This window comes from Malus domestica, chromosome 04, assembly GCF_042453785.1.
Source record: "Malus domestica chromosome 04, GDT2T_hap1".
Classification (NCBI taxonomy): domain Eukaryota; kingdom Viridiplantae; phylum Streptophyta; class Magnoliopsida; order Rosales; family Rosaceae; genus Malus; species Malus domestica.
In genome coordinates, this window is record NC_091664.1 from 23,299,034 (window position 1) to 23,315,204 (window position 16,171).

The 16,171-nt window shown below is 39.0% G+C and overlaps 2 protein-coding genes and 1 long non-coding RNA gene across 3 annotated transcripts; 1 reads left to right on the forward strand and 2 right to left on the reverse strand.

Moving 5' to 3' along the window:
- Positions 1 to 5,373: 5,373 nt before the first annotated feature.
- Positions 5,374 to 6,222, forward strand: LOC103424451 (small ribosomal subunit protein bTHXc-like). The gene is made up of 3 exons (XM_008362533.3): positions 5,374 to 5,695; positions 5,765 to 5,829; positions 5,953 to 6,222. Exons 1-3 carry the CDS (start codon positions 5,536 to 5,538, stop codon positions 6,079 to 6,081), a joined length of 354 nt encoding a protein of 117 aa, XP_008360755.2. The 5' UTR covers positions 5,374 to 5,535; the 3' UTR covers positions 6,082 to 6,222.
- A 985-nt stretch (positions 6,223 to 7,207) lies between these two features.
- LOC103433582 (uncharacterized) lies at positions 7,208 to 9,095 on the reverse strand. Its single transcript, XM_008371847.4, has one exon. It carries the CDS (start codon positions 8,732 to 8,734, stop codon positions 7,442 to 7,444), a length of 1,293 nt encoding a protein of 430 aa, XP_008370069.1. The 5' UTR covers positions 8,735 to 9,095; the 3' UTR covers positions 7,208 to 7,441.
- A 4,078-nt stretch (positions 9,096 to 13,173) lies between these two features.
- On the reverse strand, positions 13,174 to 14,493 carry LOC103433583 (uncharacterized). The gene is made up of 2 exons (XR_529162.4): positions 13,875 to 14,493; positions 13,174 to 13,755 (listed from the first exon to the last, which is right to left on the reverse strand). It is a non-coding gene; the product is annotated as an uncharacterized lncRNA (long non-coding RNA).
- Positions 14,494 to 16,171: the final 1,678 nt, after the last annotated feature.

Here is a 16,171-nt window from a genome sequence, read left to right on the forward strand (position 1 = left end):
TATCTCTTGATATTTGCCCATTTCATCCCATTAATTAGCTAATTCATTTGGTAATAATTTTATTTTGCCAAATTAATTAGTCAATTAATCACATAACTCCCAAAATCATCTTAAATCATGAACAAAACCCACAAACAAGGCTATGTGGCCGATCCTTTCTCACCCTAAGAGGCCGGCCACTCCTCTATAAAAAGCCCCACATTTCTCACCAAAACCTGGTTGCAACTCTTGCTAAAATTCTCTATAATTCTCAAACACTTTTTCTCTCTAAATTCTAACTTTGGCATCGGAGGTTCTTCGGCCAAAGCCCCTCCCATTTATCGTGAGCGCGTGAGGCTCTTAGCCTTGACCTAAGGTGTTAATTGTTTTGTAGGTGCAATTTTGTCCAAGATCAAGGAGGAAGAAATTTGCATCCACAAATTGGTGCTTTCATTGAGAGTTGAAATCCACACTCTAGAAGACTCTCGCACAAAAGGTTTTTTTCTTTATTTTCTAGTCCATTTGAATATTTTTCATACATTTTTATTATTAGAATTTTTTTACTTGCAAAGGTTCCTTGATAAAATGTATAAGCAAAATATAATGGCTAGAAATTTAGAAAATTCCACAAGTGAAAATTTTAATATTCAAGAAATGGGATTGCGGAGATCCGTGAGGCTAAATGCGACAATAAGTAGAGCGGCACCACCACCATGAGTTTCCACCACATGAACCACCACGGTGGCGAGGTCCATGGTGCCTTCACCACGGCCTGAGCCGTGCCATCCAAGGCTCACGGCACCAAGGCCATGACCCAAGCCATGTCACTCCAAGCCCAATGCGAACTCAACACGTTGCCAAGCCAAGCCAAGCCCAAGCCTCGCACCTATGTGCATCACACTCCAAGCAGCCTGCTCCCACCAAGCAACCTGCTCTCGAGGCCCAGCCTGCTCCTTCCAAACAGCCTGCTTTCGTGACCCAGCATGCTCCCGACGAACAGCCCACTCCCGTGGTCCAGCCTACTCCTGCCGAACAACCCACTCCCATGGCCCAGCCTGCTCCCGCCAAGCAACCTGCTCTTGTGGCCCAGCCTGCTTCCGCCAAGCAATCTGCTCTCGCGGCCCAGCATGTTCCTGCTGAGCAGCTTGCTCTCATGACCTAGCATGCTCCCGACGAGCAGCCCACTCCCGTGGTCCAGCCTGCTTCCGTCGAGCAGCCCACTCCTATGGCCCAGCCTGCTCCCTTCGAGCAACCTACTCGCATGGCCCAACCTACTCCTGCCGAGCAGCCTGCTCTCGTGATCCAACTTGCTCCCGACGAGCAGCCCACTCTTGTGGCCCAGCCAGCTCCAGTCGAGCAGCCCACTTTCACGGCCCAGCCTGCTCATGTGGCTTCCCAAGCAGCCCAAGTCGGCCCAAGACTATTTCAACCATCCGGACCTACCATCGAGCCGGGGGCATTCTCACTATATTTTTTCACGGATTTGACATTTCCCAACTCAAATCTCATGCTCGAAGTCTACCACCCTTCCACTGCCCAAGGAGACGCATTCCTTCCAAGCTCTTCCAATCCAAATGGCGAACAACACTTGTCTCGACAAGTCATAGAGTTGACGAGCGCCCTTGCACAACAGACAACCTTGATGAATCAACTTTTGCAACGCATCGAGATCCAACGTCCCCCTAACGAGGTATCCCGAAGTAGGACAAGGGCAGATGAACCTTTCAAGCAGCGTCCTGGTAAGCAGCCACTCGACCAGCCACGAATCAAACGTTCGGGCAGTGTACATTCCCGATTGGGCCCCCGAGATAGCGTATACTCCAGTCTTAGCGCGCGGAGGAGCGTGCACTCTTGACTAGGCCCACGGATGAGCATACATTCACGGTTAGGGTCACATTCTGATAGTCAACATGAGCAACATTCTGGGCAAAGTGTTCATTCGCGGCTAAGCCCGCAAGGAGCATCATCCACCTCACATCAGAGTAGGCAGCACGACGGACGGAGATAAGCAGTCATTCAAACCGGCTTAAGTTCGACCAGCAGTCTGCGAAGAACTCGCTCGCCTGCTAAGAATGCACCACATGCACTGCATCCGCGGCATAGACGAGCCAAACACATGGAAGAGCAGCCTAGACCAGCAAGTCATGGCTGGGGGCAGCTGAGAACTCCGCTACCCCAACAAAGGCAAATTCAGGAAGAAGTAGAGAGACTCTTGACCAAGCAATTGCATGATTTCCAATGCAACGAGGTCACCGACGAGGCACTACGACGGAACATAACCAACATAAGCAGGTCACCCTTCACGGACGAGATCGAGCAGGCAGAGCCTCCACGCGAGTTCAGCATGCCACATTTCACATCTTTCAAAGGGGATGAAGACCCGAAAAGACACTTAAAGCGCTACCGAAGCGCAATGATCCTTTATCGAAACAACGATGATCTTATATGCAAGATATTCGCCACCACTCTACAAGGCGAGGCGCAAGATTGGTTCTACACCCTGCCGCCACAATCCATCCGAAATTTCTACGAACTTTCTTTGGTTTTCACCAAAGAATATTCATCCTATCGCTCAATCAAAAAGAAGTCTGACCATTTGTTCGACGTCAAGAAGAACCCAAAGAAGTCGCTTCGCGACTATGTGAGGAGGTTCAAAGTAGAGAAGGCAAAAAGAGTTAGATGCAACGACTCGATAGCTAAAGCAGCCTTCCAAAAATGACTTCCAGCAGACCACCCATTGTTCGGAAAATTGATAATGAAAGAAGATCTAACTCTGGCAGACTCTTTCGCTATGGCAGAGAAGCATGCACTTTGGGACGAAGTTCGCCGATGCCCATTTAAGGCAAATCCAAGCGATCTTGAATATGAAGTTCCCCACTACTCTGAAAGAGATTCAAAGTCTGACTGGACGAGTAGTCGCATCTGAAGCAGAAATAAGCTCTACCATCATACGAGAAGAGCTGGGGGCCCGATTACCTATATTCCATAGTTTAAAAGCTTTCCTTGATGCTATCAGTTGTATTCCACAGTTTAAAAGCTCTAATTGATGTTATCAGAAATTTAAAAGCTAACTTCGACGATAGTTGTTGTAACCTAAAAGCTCAAGTTTTACCTTCAAACGCACACAGTCATCATCATGATGCACTATTCCATCGAATCCTGACGAACGCAACAACTAGGCCTAAAAGACATGCCAAAGGTAGACGAACACTAGAAGGAACACTCAAAAGCAAGTTTTGTCCTCATCACCCCAGAAGATTCTACGTAAGAGCAACATGTATTGGCAGTCGAACACTACCTCCTGCTGCGCGTCACACGGCCTAGCCGACCCTTGCTCCATTATTCAGCTCTAGAGTGGCTTAATACCAAAAGTTAAGCATCTTCTGCTACATGTAACATGGCCCTAGCTCCACAGCTCCCTACCGCGCCTTCAAGCATAGCCTTGACAATGCAACATAGCAGCCCAACGACGTCCCGAAGGCAGCCGAGCACATTACCTGCTCCCTCAATGGAGATTTCTGGCATTTGCATGTCGACGGCGCATGAATTCATCGGTCCTTCTCTCGATAACACTACTACAGGAATGATGATTCTCATCATCAAGGAATTGGCCAAATTAATTTAAATTCTATGCAGGTAACCGTGAAATTGATAGAAATGCTTTGACAGAAATGTCTTCTAAACAATTTTTGTAACCCAATAATACTTAGCAAATATTATATTTACCTTCATTGGTAACAGTTAAAAATATCGTATGTAAACTATTATTTCAATTATTGGAATGGTATAAGGACTTAAAAAATTAAAATATGGAAATGTATGATAATGTACCTATAACAGTGTTTAATTGTCAAAAAAAAAATTATGACAATTTTTTTTTAAATTTTCAAGTTGTTAAAAAACATCTAGACGGGTGAAAAAAGGGTAATGGTAAAAAAAAAAAAGATAAACGGGTTAAAAAGGATAAATGGGTAAACGGGTATTAAACGGTTACGGTTAAATGGGTATGCGGTTATGGGTATGGTTAACCGTTTATAAATGGTTATGGGTATGGGTATAACCGTTTAGGCAATTACCCAATGGGTAAACGATTATGCGGGTATGAGCATAAATGGTTATGGGTAAATTAACCGCGGTTACCCGCTCGCATAACCATTGCCCATCCCTACACACAGGTCAGGTTAGATTCGATTCTTATATTAAATTTCTATAACCTAGCCTGGCTCTCTCCATTTTATTTTCAAAAGGATGCAGTCCAATCTTTTCAATTTTAGGCCCGGTTCGGCTTATGCCCATCCCTATATTCCAGTTAGGGATGGGCAATAGTTATGGTGGACGGGTAACCGCGGTTATTTTGCCCATAACCGTTTATGCTCATACTCGTATAACCGTTTACCCATTGGGTAATTCCCTAAACAGTTATACCCATACCCATAACTGTTTATAAACGGTTAACCATACCCATAACCGCATACTCATTTAACTATAACCGTTTAATACCCGTTTACCCATTTACCCATTTACCCTTTTTAACCCGTTTATCATTTTTTTTTACCATTACCCATTTTTCACCCGTCTACATGTTTTTTTTAACAACTTGAAAATTAAAAAAAAATTGTCATAATTTTTTTTTTTGGACAATTAAACACTGTTATAAGTACATTCATCATACATTTCCGTATTTTAATTTTTTAAATTCTTATATCATTCCAATAATTGAAATAATAGTTTACAGAAGATATTTTTAATTGTTACCAATGAAGGTAAATATAGAGATATTATATTCACACACCCCAAATTACTTCTCCCACACCCTTTTAATTTTTTAATATTTTTTTATCAAGTGTTAGTGGTGTGTAAAAAATATTAAAAAAATTAGAAAGGTGTGAGAGAAGTAATTTGAGGTGTGTGAATATAATCTCTCTAAATATAATATTTGCTAACTACTATTGGGTTACAAAAATTGTTTAGAAAACATTTCTGTCAATTTCACGGTTACCCGCAAAGAATTTAAATTAATTTGATGAATTACTTGATGATGAGAATCATTATTCTTGTAGCAGTGTTATTGAAAGAAGGACCAATGAATTCCTTGCTAATTTATTGGGTGCTAAGTATTATTAAATCAAGAACATGATTTGTGTTAGTTTTACATATATAAAATAAATGGGTAAACGGTTATCACTTTATAACCGCGGTTAATACCCATAATCGCCCATTTAAATTTCACAAGTAAACGGTTATATCCATAACCATTTATTTATCTAAACGGTTACCCATAACTATAATCATTTAATTTAAATGGACGGATAACTGCGGTTACCCATAACCAATGAATATTTGACCATCTTTAATTCCAGTGTATCTGTAGGCAGAGACTACAAAGAATTACCCATCAAGTACACCTAAAGAACCAAAGGCACAACCTAATCTTGGGCACGCAAAACTACAAAACGCTGACAAAATAGAAGCGATATTCAACCCAACGGTCTCTAACACAGCCACAGGTAGGTTCCCTCGAAAGCCTTATCTGCTTCTCCTCCTCAAGCTCCGGCCATGGCGTCACTGATACTCGGAGCTCCCCCAGCCCCCTCTCAGTCGCATGCTTTCAACTCCCGCATTTCGTTCTCTCGCTCCGAAACCCTTGCCATTTCTCTCCCCTCCTCCACTGCTTCGCTCTCGCTCTCCACAGCTTCTTCTCCGCCAGTTCCTTCAGGTATACGCAAATTCCAAATCCTCTTTCTCTCTGTGTAACTTGCGCTAATTTTGTTTTGTGCTTCTGCAGTATACTGCGGCAGAGGCGATAAGAAAACCGAAAGGGGAAAGCGCTTCAATCACTCTTTTGGAAATGTAAGTCAAATTTCGAAATTTTCACCGTTTCACATAAAAAAGCTCATGAATTTCATTGAAGTGATGATTTTGTTCTTTTAAAGTTTGAAATTTTTCTGAGAAAGATCGAACATTGAACTGTAGGCGCGGCCGCGGAACAAGAACAAGGGCAGAGGACCACCTAGGGTTCCGGTGCCGCCGGCGCCCCCAAAGAAAGATAAGTTTGAGGACAATACGATTGTCAAAGTTGAAATTGATGAGTCCTTGTCTTAGTTAATTAATGGATCCTCCAATTTGTTTAATTTCTGTTTTTTAATTGTAAGTTATGTATCTTGAGTTTATGTTATGAGGATTTTGATCAAATACTTTTCTTGTTCTTGCTTGAAATTAATGAGTCAAAGCTTTAAATTTCAATTTCCATTAATTAATTAATTAATTTGTAGTTTTCCTTATAGTTTGGGAGGACAATTACCCAGATATGCCTGGGTAGTTCTGTTTCACTTGTTTGTGTTACTGTCTTGTCTTTTTGGACACAAAATCTTCTTGGAAAGATATGGAAGGAAAAACAAATGTTTTCATATCGCCGGCTTTCGACATTCTTTATAGTTTATAAGGGAGTTCATCGCCGGCTTAGTCCCATCTGTTGGTGTTTTCCTGCCCTATTCTGCTTCTTCTTCATAAATCTGCACCTTGTCTGTTCCTTTTGTACAATCCTAGTACCCTGGATCTTTAGGATTAGGATGAGTTTGTCGGAAATAACCGAAGAGAAGGATGATGATGAGATCGGGTTTTTGGCTGATCCAGAAGCTCAGAAGGAGAGGATAAGGCAGATTATAGAGTATCAGAAGTCGCTTCATCAGTCTTCATCTTCTTTGTCTTCCTTGTCTTCCTCTTCTGCTTCCTGGTCGTCATTTTCTTCAGCTCGAAGAAGTAGCAGTTTGTTAGGTTTGATGAAAGTAGGAAACACATCTTTGAGGATATTGTTTGACATGGAGCATCCGACTTTGGGGAACCATTTCGAGGATTTCAGTGGATCCTCGATAGTTAAGCCTATCCTTCTATGGGCAGTGATACAGATGATGAGAACGAAACCCGTGACCCCTGGGAATCCATCAAACAGCTTAGACCAATAGAGGGTTCTAGGATTGATGATGGACAGGATAAATTTGCTTCAGATGGTAGCTTCTTGGGTGGAGATTATGGCTTTCAGGATAGAGATGTAAGAATCGGCGCCCGCAGATTGACTAGGACAAAGTCGTTTAGAAGATTGCCAGGATTTGGATTATGGAGATGCAAAGGATTTAGATTTAGATTGAGATTAAGGCGGCTTACGATCGCTTTTAGTAGAAGAAAATGTTGATATTAGCTGCATACTTGTAATACAAACCACATATATTTATATATAAATGAAAAGGTTAACTTCGATTAACATATTGAAACTGGGAACTTCTTAACTTGTTTACAGAATCTGAGATTTACAAATTATATTCAAACAATGATCTTAATTATAGTGGGGCTAAAAACTCAAAATAAAAAACGAAGTTTGTGTGATCGGAAAAAAAAAATGAATGAAAAAACCGAAAGACTAATTTCCGGTCTGCCACTTTGTCGCAGATTGAAGATGCTTCACCATTTATTTGATTAAAATTCTTGAAGAACTGTATATGTCGTTGCAAATGATACAGCGATCGGAGATCAATCTCTGCATAATGCTTCCTTCTTCAACTACTTCTCTGCTGCTTTGCTTGTTCCATAGGTGTACTCCGTAAGTCTCCCCGTTAAGCTGAAGCAGCTTTTCTCTTATCCATCGAGAATGAGCCGGACTTCCTGGCTTCTTAAACAATCCTCCGATCCTACTCCAATCGACGGGGTAAAAGGCGAGAGGGGGTAGAATCGTGAAGTTATAACCGGGTCGGTTTTGCACCCTCAGGACCACTCTGGAAACAAGGTAGGGACCATTATGCCCCCATTTATTCCCATCAAAAGTGAGGGCAAATTCCTCCATGAATTTGTACAGAAGGGGATGATTCATATCAAAGATCAGAACTGCATTGTTTAATCTGGTCCAGTTCTTCGAAACCACATCCACACTTTGTGCACCGATCGAGTTTCTCAATCCGAAGAACGATTTCAAGACGATGAAGTCTGTGTCTAAATAAACACCTCCATACTTATACAGAACTGCGAGTCTTATCAAATTAGACAGGTTCTGGGCTAATGGAATCTCACCAGGGTCTCTCTTGCCTCTCTTCATCTCAGCAAACCAGGATTCTGCCGGCGTGTTTTTCAACAGAAATGACAAGTCAGGTGTCACAGCATGAACTTTGAACCCGCTATCCTTCAGCGGTTTCAGAATTCTGTAACCGCACTTGGAGTCCATAGTTCTCGATAGAATCATCAAACATCCGCGAGGGTGGGCTTTGAAGAGACTCTCCATTGTCAAGAACTCTCTGCTCCCAAAAGACCTCGCCGGCGAAATCCATGTCATAAAGAACTGACCCTCACACTCCTTGTTAAAGAATTCCAGAACACGGCCATGGAATTGCTTTGCAGACTTGTCTGACTTGAAAATGTGAAATTCCGACAGCATGCTTCGGAACCAAGCAATTCTTTCTTCTTCTGTGACATTTAAAGGAGGAACAAGAGGCCTTGTGTTTTCTTTACCAACTTCAATGGTCTCCTCCTGCATGGAACGCAGAACTAAGTGACTTACATCAGACTTGATCAATCCGCCTGCAGAATTATGATGATAACTCTGCAGCAACGGAGAAATCGCCTCGTTCTTTGACGCCACTGACTGTTCCGAGTCACCATAGATAATACTATCGGCATAGACGAGGACGATGATTGCAACAATTAAATGAGTACAGAAGATGGGAAATTTGGCAAGGCTAAGGCGGCGGCTGTCGATTCGAGTCATGGTCATTGTCAGAGGAGCGGCAGCGTAGGGAAAGAAGTGAAGTTGAAGAGATATAGCTCGAGAGGAACTTTCATGGCGAATAGACCAAAGTATGACGACAGACACGCTTATACAAAAGAAATGTTGGTTGCAGGCTTTATATAGTTCAATGTTTGAGTTTGAACATTCAATAATTTGACTTTTTAGTAAAAGTCAAATGTACCTGCCTCTAAAACTATGCTCTCAGCATTGTGTGGATACCTTGATACATAATTGGCATCGTAAATGATTAGTTAGTACTAATCTGGTACTGAGTTGCTTTTATAAAAACTGGGTATTAAAAAAAGTTGAGCTCAAAAAGGTGTTTAGTAAACACTTAAAAACAACTTATTTTCACAGTTTTGGGTGAAAAAAAGCTAAAAACGTGAAACAGCAAAAATGAACTTATTCTCACAGCACAACAAAAATGAGCTTATTCTCATAGCACAGCAATACCAAAACAGTCCTTAGTCTATCAATACTTTGTTTTATTTAGGTGGAAGATATCTCAAATTTCATTCACATGTATGTAAGGTTGATATATTGTTAGTGTAGGAGAATCCGTTCAGGATTCTGTTGGGCTATGTATTGTAAATCCCCATGAATTTAGGATTACTTGTATCTCAAGTCAATTGACTAATATATATTTGTAATATTGCGTTACGATGACATCAAGGAATTACAATTCGACATAGTATTACTAGCTTAGGTTCCCTTTTCCTAGTAAAGCCCTAGTCTTCTTCCCCTTTCTTCTACCTTTTGCCGTCGCCCTTAGGTCAATTTTCTCCAAATTTTTGCTTTTTGCCGTGCCACCTACTCCCTATTCCCCTTGACTACGCAAGCCTCTTCAAGTCTTCATCCTCTACTCTAGGTGGATCCCCTCTCAAGTCAATTGACTAGTATATATTTGTAACATTGCATTACCAATGAAATCAAGGAATTACAATTCTGCATAGTATCACTAGCTTTAGGTTCCCTTTACTAGTTAAACCCTAGTCTCCTTCCCCTTTCTTCAACCTTTTGCCGTCCCCCTCGGTCAATTTTCTCCAAACTTTTGCTTTTTGCCGTGCAACCTATTCCCTATTCCCCTTGACTACGCAAGCCTCTTCCTCTCTCCGGTTTTAACGTTGCTCATTTTCTGAAACTCACAGATTCCAACTATCTCCTTTCGCTTAGTCAGATGAAGCCATTTCTTCTTGGTCACAATTCTACATATATAGTGGAGAAGCAGGTCAAATGTTTGAGTTACATGCGAGGTTTATATATATATATATATATATATAGAGTGAGTGATATTTTTTTTTTTAACAAACGATATTATCTACACTAAGGGAATGTAGGTTTAGCCTCACAATGGACTAGCAATAATGTGGTTCAAATTCACATTTGACGAAAACCGAACCTAAAACCTCTCACTTACAAGTGAAGAAGAATATATACTACTAGACCGTAGTACTAAGTGACTACAGTGAGTGATATTTAGACATACATAATTGACACACTCCAATATAAATAAATTCCACAAACAACAGTAAGATCTGTGTCTATTAGACAATGTGTCAAAAAATGAGTTAATTTTGTATGTCTATGTATAATTATCGTCTAAACAAATTATATGTGGCTCATTATGACTTGTGAAAGGATATTTGTATCTCCTAAAATGAATAATAAATATTGAGGGTCCATGAGATGAGATTATCAATAATTAAAAGATGGTGATGGAAACATGTTTTGCGATTATTTATTGATTAGGCAATTGCCCCATTGCTTTATTTTTCAATGAGTTACAAAGATAGCAAGACCTACCATGGTATTTGTGACCAACCCATACATTAGAATTAAAATTGTAATCTCATCAAAGCACAAAGGAAGACCATTCCTTGAAATTAAATTGTTTACCTTAGAAAAAGGGGTAACCAAAATTATTGGATTATTTAACTTAGCCATGTTCTTGGTGTATTTCCCTCCTTATACGTCCATTTTTTCTGTAGACCTAGAGAGGGGGATATATTACATACGGTTTATAAAACAATGGATTTATACAATTGTCTTGTGTCTCATTCCTTATTCTTTTGTTGCCACCCTTTTATATTGGGATTGAGAAATTATTTATTCCTGGCAGACAGACATAAATTTTCTTCATCCACAATGAAATCTTTTGTGTAGAAATTCTTACACACAATCCGAAATATTTTTTCTTAGTTACAAAAAACGAAACATGCCAGTAAAGTTTTCCTTTCGTGTTATACAGCATCTCTTGTAGACTTGATACGATCAAATCCATTTCGAGGTGTAAAGAAATTCTTACATACAATTAAGAATAATACTATTTTGATTTACATTTCTCATCACGTGACACATAATACAATAGTTAGGTGGCGGATGTATATGGGGACCAGCGTGGTCTAACGACCACCCTGAGTCTGGGAAAATATACGTGTGAAGGTCTTTTGAGGATTCTTTGAATGTTTGGTATGGTCCTCTTTGTGCTCACCAAGTATTTGATATAATATATGCTAGGTATATCTCGATAGCACTTGATAAGTTGAGTCGAGAGCACTCGGCAAATTCTCTCGATAACATTCATTAGGTTGCTTCGACATATATTGATATTTGTTAACATGTGCATAACATGGTTTGGTTGACGACAACAAACCTACCAAATGTTCAACGAAATACCTCAATAAATAAACTAAATTTTTTCTTACGCGCATCGCACTCTGTTTCTATTAAAATAAAAACAGAAAATCACAACTCATTGTAAATCACACCTCGGTGAATACACTAGATTTTTCTTACGCGCATCGCACTCTGTTGCTTATAAATACAAGTGCACATAAGAATAATGTTTAACAATACTATTTTTAAGATGGTGACTGATGTTTCAATTATTAGGTAAATCACAACTCATTGTAAATCATATATGATTTTTTTTGTCTACCATTTTCCGAATGAGAAAGTATGTTGAAGGGCTTTTTACTATTACTGATATCAAAACTACAATAAATAACGTGTGCACATAATTACAATATAGTTTGTTAGCTAATTAATATGATCCACGCAGACCTATTTGTCAACTATTGTGATTTTCTCGCTAATTAGTGCAGTATATATTTTTTTTCATTTAATTTAGGAAGTTTTAACGTAATACTTATGGTACTGTTCACTTTTAACGAAAATGATATTTTTACTTTAAAAAATCACTTCTGACACTATTCACTTACAACACATTTTTGTTATTTTAATTAAAATTCAAAATTTTCAAATTATTTTCATTAGTTGTTCTTTTAATTTATCGATCAAGAGAGGTCGCATCCGACTTTTGGAACATGCAGCAAAATTATTCAAGTCTTATTTTTAAGCAACGTACGTCCTCGCCTCTAATTACAATTATGTAGTGCCATCAGAAAAATACGTATATGATTCGATTCAAGGGGTTGCGTCTCTGCATGCAACTTGTGACTTCTTTTTGCATTGGGCATTAAATTAATCCTTATGCAATTATTCGGCTATTACTTGGCTGATTCACGTTATTCAATCTTAAAATTTTATGTTATATGGCAGATAAAATGTCCTTATTAATGAAATTATTTTCTTCCATTCATGATACATAAATACTGTATAAGAAAAGGTATAAACCAGATAGGATGGGGTCTTGGAAGGCCCCAAAAAAACACATTGCTAGAACGTAGGAAACCAGCATGGTCAGGAAAATTCCAAGGTTGCATTGCGATATGTAGTGATCAGGAAGCTCGTCAAAACTTAAGCGCGGGAACGGCTCCCCAGTTTTGATTATTATGCTGAGAACCGTCCACTCACATGTAAGCGATTGTAAGTGAGAGGATTTATGCTCGATTTTCACCAAAGTGAATTTGAACAACATTGTTGCTAGTAAAGAAAGTTGTGGTTCTACTTTAAAACCAATTGACAATATGAGAAGTAATTCAACCTCTTATAAGTCTATGCAAGGTCCATCATCTCATCAATGTGAGACTCATTCTCAATAGCTAGTCTATTGTGAGGTTAAGGGCCCACCTCTTATCCCCTTTAGTATAGATAATATTATTTATTTAAAATATAACTGAATAACGAACTAGTAAATAACCAAAAGTCAATTTCAGTAGAAACATCTATTTTGTGTATACATGATCACTAATAATAAGACATAACTCCCTAATTATTGTTTAATATGACCAAATAACTGAACTATCAGATGTGGAAAAGTTGAACAAACCAGAAATGGTCCTTATTAAGAAAAACACTTGGCTCCTTAGATTGAGGAGAAATTTCTCCTTAAAGTACTTCGTTGCGTATTCAAAGAATATCGTGCTTATGATAAGAACGGTTCATATTATATATACGTCACTCTGTAAACATCAACTCCACAAAAAAAATAATAATAAAACTAAAATTGTTGAGTAATTGAATTGTATAAAAATATATGGATAGATTTGGTAAATGCATTACGAACCGTTCTTTTACTACAATTGATTGACTAAACTTAAGTATTTTGAGGAGGACCTCCTCCTCAACCTTAAGGAGCCAAGCTCTTCTCCGTTTTTAATATTGAGAGTTTATATACATAACCTCCTCCTCAACCTTAAGGAGCCAAGCTCTTCTTTGTTTTTAATATTGAGAGTTTACATACATATATATATATATATATATATATATATATATATTAACCTATTGACAATATATGAGAGCTTAAATTGATAGCTAGGAAGGGTTTCAATTATATAAAGAACAAAAACAACTGCCAAATGAAAAGAAGCTTACGATCATGGAAGAAAATGCCGATAATATCGGCGAAATATCGCCGATATTATCGGTTTTTCGGGTGATGGATATTCTAAGTGGTATCCGAATGGTTTTCGGCCAAATATTGCGATATTTTGGAAATATCGGCGAAATTTTTTTGAGTTTGGTGCAATCGGACTCCGAGGCGACGTCGGAGAAGAACGCCGGAGACGGTGTGCCTATTCCCGGGCCGATTTCGTCCCAAAAACCTTGCAAAAACACGAATTTTAACATCAATTTCACATATAAACTTCAGATTTCACGCATGCATAAACGATTCAACATATGTGAAGTCGGTTTAGGGTTTAGGGTTTCAATGGAATCTCACCTGACGAAGACGAAGACGAACCAGATGACTGAACGTGATCCTTGCTCAGCGGCGCACCGCCAGAGACGACTGAGCCAACTCTGACTTCGCCAGAGCCACGATCAACGGCGAAGGGAGAAGAGAGATCGAGAGATCTGTGTGTGTGTGTGTGTGTTTGGGAGAAGAGAGATCGGAGATCTCTCTTTGTATGTGGGTGTTTGGGAGAAGAGAGATCGGAGAAGGGAGAAGAGAGATCGGAGAATGGAGAAGAGAGATCACCAATCTCTGTGTGTGTGTGTGTGTGTTTGGGAGAAGAGAGATCTCCGATCTCTGTAGATGGAGGGTGTGTGCGTGTGTGTGTGTGTGGAATGAGGGAGAAGTGTGTGTGTGTTATCCGAGAGAAAGAAAAAAATACATTGAGGGTGTGTGTGTGTGTGTGTTTGTGGCACACGGTTTGACACATGGTTTTGTATAAAACCATGGTTTTGTGTGTGTGTGTGTGTTCACGTGTATGGTTATGTGTGTGTGTGTGTTATCCGAGAGAGTTTTGGCACATGGTTTTGTATAAAACCATGGTTTTGTGTGTGTGTGTGTGTGTGTGTGTGTGTGTATGGTTATGTATGTGTGTGTTATTCGAGAGAAAAAGAAAAAAACTTTGAGGATGTGTGTGTGTGGCACACGGTTTTGTATGAAAGAATTGGAAGTGACTTTGCTCAGAAGAACCAAATATTCTGTCAGAGAAGAACCAAAAAATCTGCTTACTTTATCTTCTTCTCCACGTGAAGACCAAATTCTGTCAGAGAAGAACCAAAAATGCAATGTATAAAGTGTAAAATATTGTACTAATTCATTATATATAAATGATTATGGTGTGTTTAGACTTCTTTCATTAATTACTACATATTTTCTACACTCACAATGTTTGTCAGCTCGCTATATAATCAACTTGATAATGTTAAATCCATCATGCAATGCATTTCCTTCCAATTTTTTGTGATAAACTAATAGATAATTGACTAAATAAACATCCTGCAAAGTTTCAATAAAAATTTCCAAGTTTTTCTTACAATTTCCGTGGTTTCCATGTAATTTTTATCGATATCGATATTATCCCGATATTTCCATCGATATTTCCGTGTTTTCGGACTACCGATATTTCCGATATTACCGATATTTTCTTCCTTGCTTACGATAACATAGAGAGCGCCTAATTTATTTTTCCAAGACAATTATTATAATATTATATATTAGATAATTGATACTCTTCCTATCGACACCTTTAACATGTCACCCTCAGTACTAGCCAAATAATTGCGTTAAATATATAAATTTTGGTTAATAGTGGGTGGACATTTATTACAAAACCAAACAAAAAAGGCATGGACTATCTTGTAGTTTTTAGCATCTTAATGTGTAATTGCCTTGTATTTAATCCTTTTCAAAAATAAGAATTTAGCTCGAGGAGATTGTATACTGATGCAAAAACTTTACCTTTATTTCAAAAACCCTGCATGAAAACGGATATATATATGTGTGTGTATTTATATATATATAGATATCCAGGTGTATGCCAGAATCTGGAGTAATATGATAGTAAGACAAAGGTTTTGTGAATTTATTTGATTCAATTTTGCAAGCTGAATGTGAAAAGACTCCTCCCAGTATTAGCTGACAATGCGCTTAGATGTAAGATCTATTCTGTGTACAGAAATTATAAAACTGTTAGCAAAATGGTAGCCTCTTATGAGCTGCAAATATCTTGGCCATGTTAATTATTTGAGACAGGCTGATGTCAACTCAAACCCTAAATAAACTGGTCCACATAGTAAAGCGCCTTATCATTCTAACGCTTCTTCAAACAAATACAGTAGATGATAATATAAAATAAGTTTGTGATGCAAAACTAAACGGACTAGGATCCTCTCCTGAGCTAAGGATGAGGATCCTACTGATCAAAGAGTGTGAGTCGTTGGATGATCCAACGGTTACAAACAGGATGTCCCTTTAGAATTATAATAATTATAACCGTTGGATTTCCAACGGTCCACACTCCTTGATCAAGAGGATCCTCATCCTTAGCTTAGGAGAGGTTCCCGGTCCAAAACTCAGATTAGGCCTTAATATTTCCAAACTCGTCTTAATCGATCTTTGGCGTGCTTCCCCACTTCCAATTAACAACTCTAATCTCCATATGGTGAAATTAACAATCTGGCCCTAGTGATCAATGGAGTGATGCTTGGGTACAGACGGCCGTCCAGGACACCAAAAGTAACCAAGCACAAAGGGATGGGATCAAGATACAAGTGGGGATGTTTCGG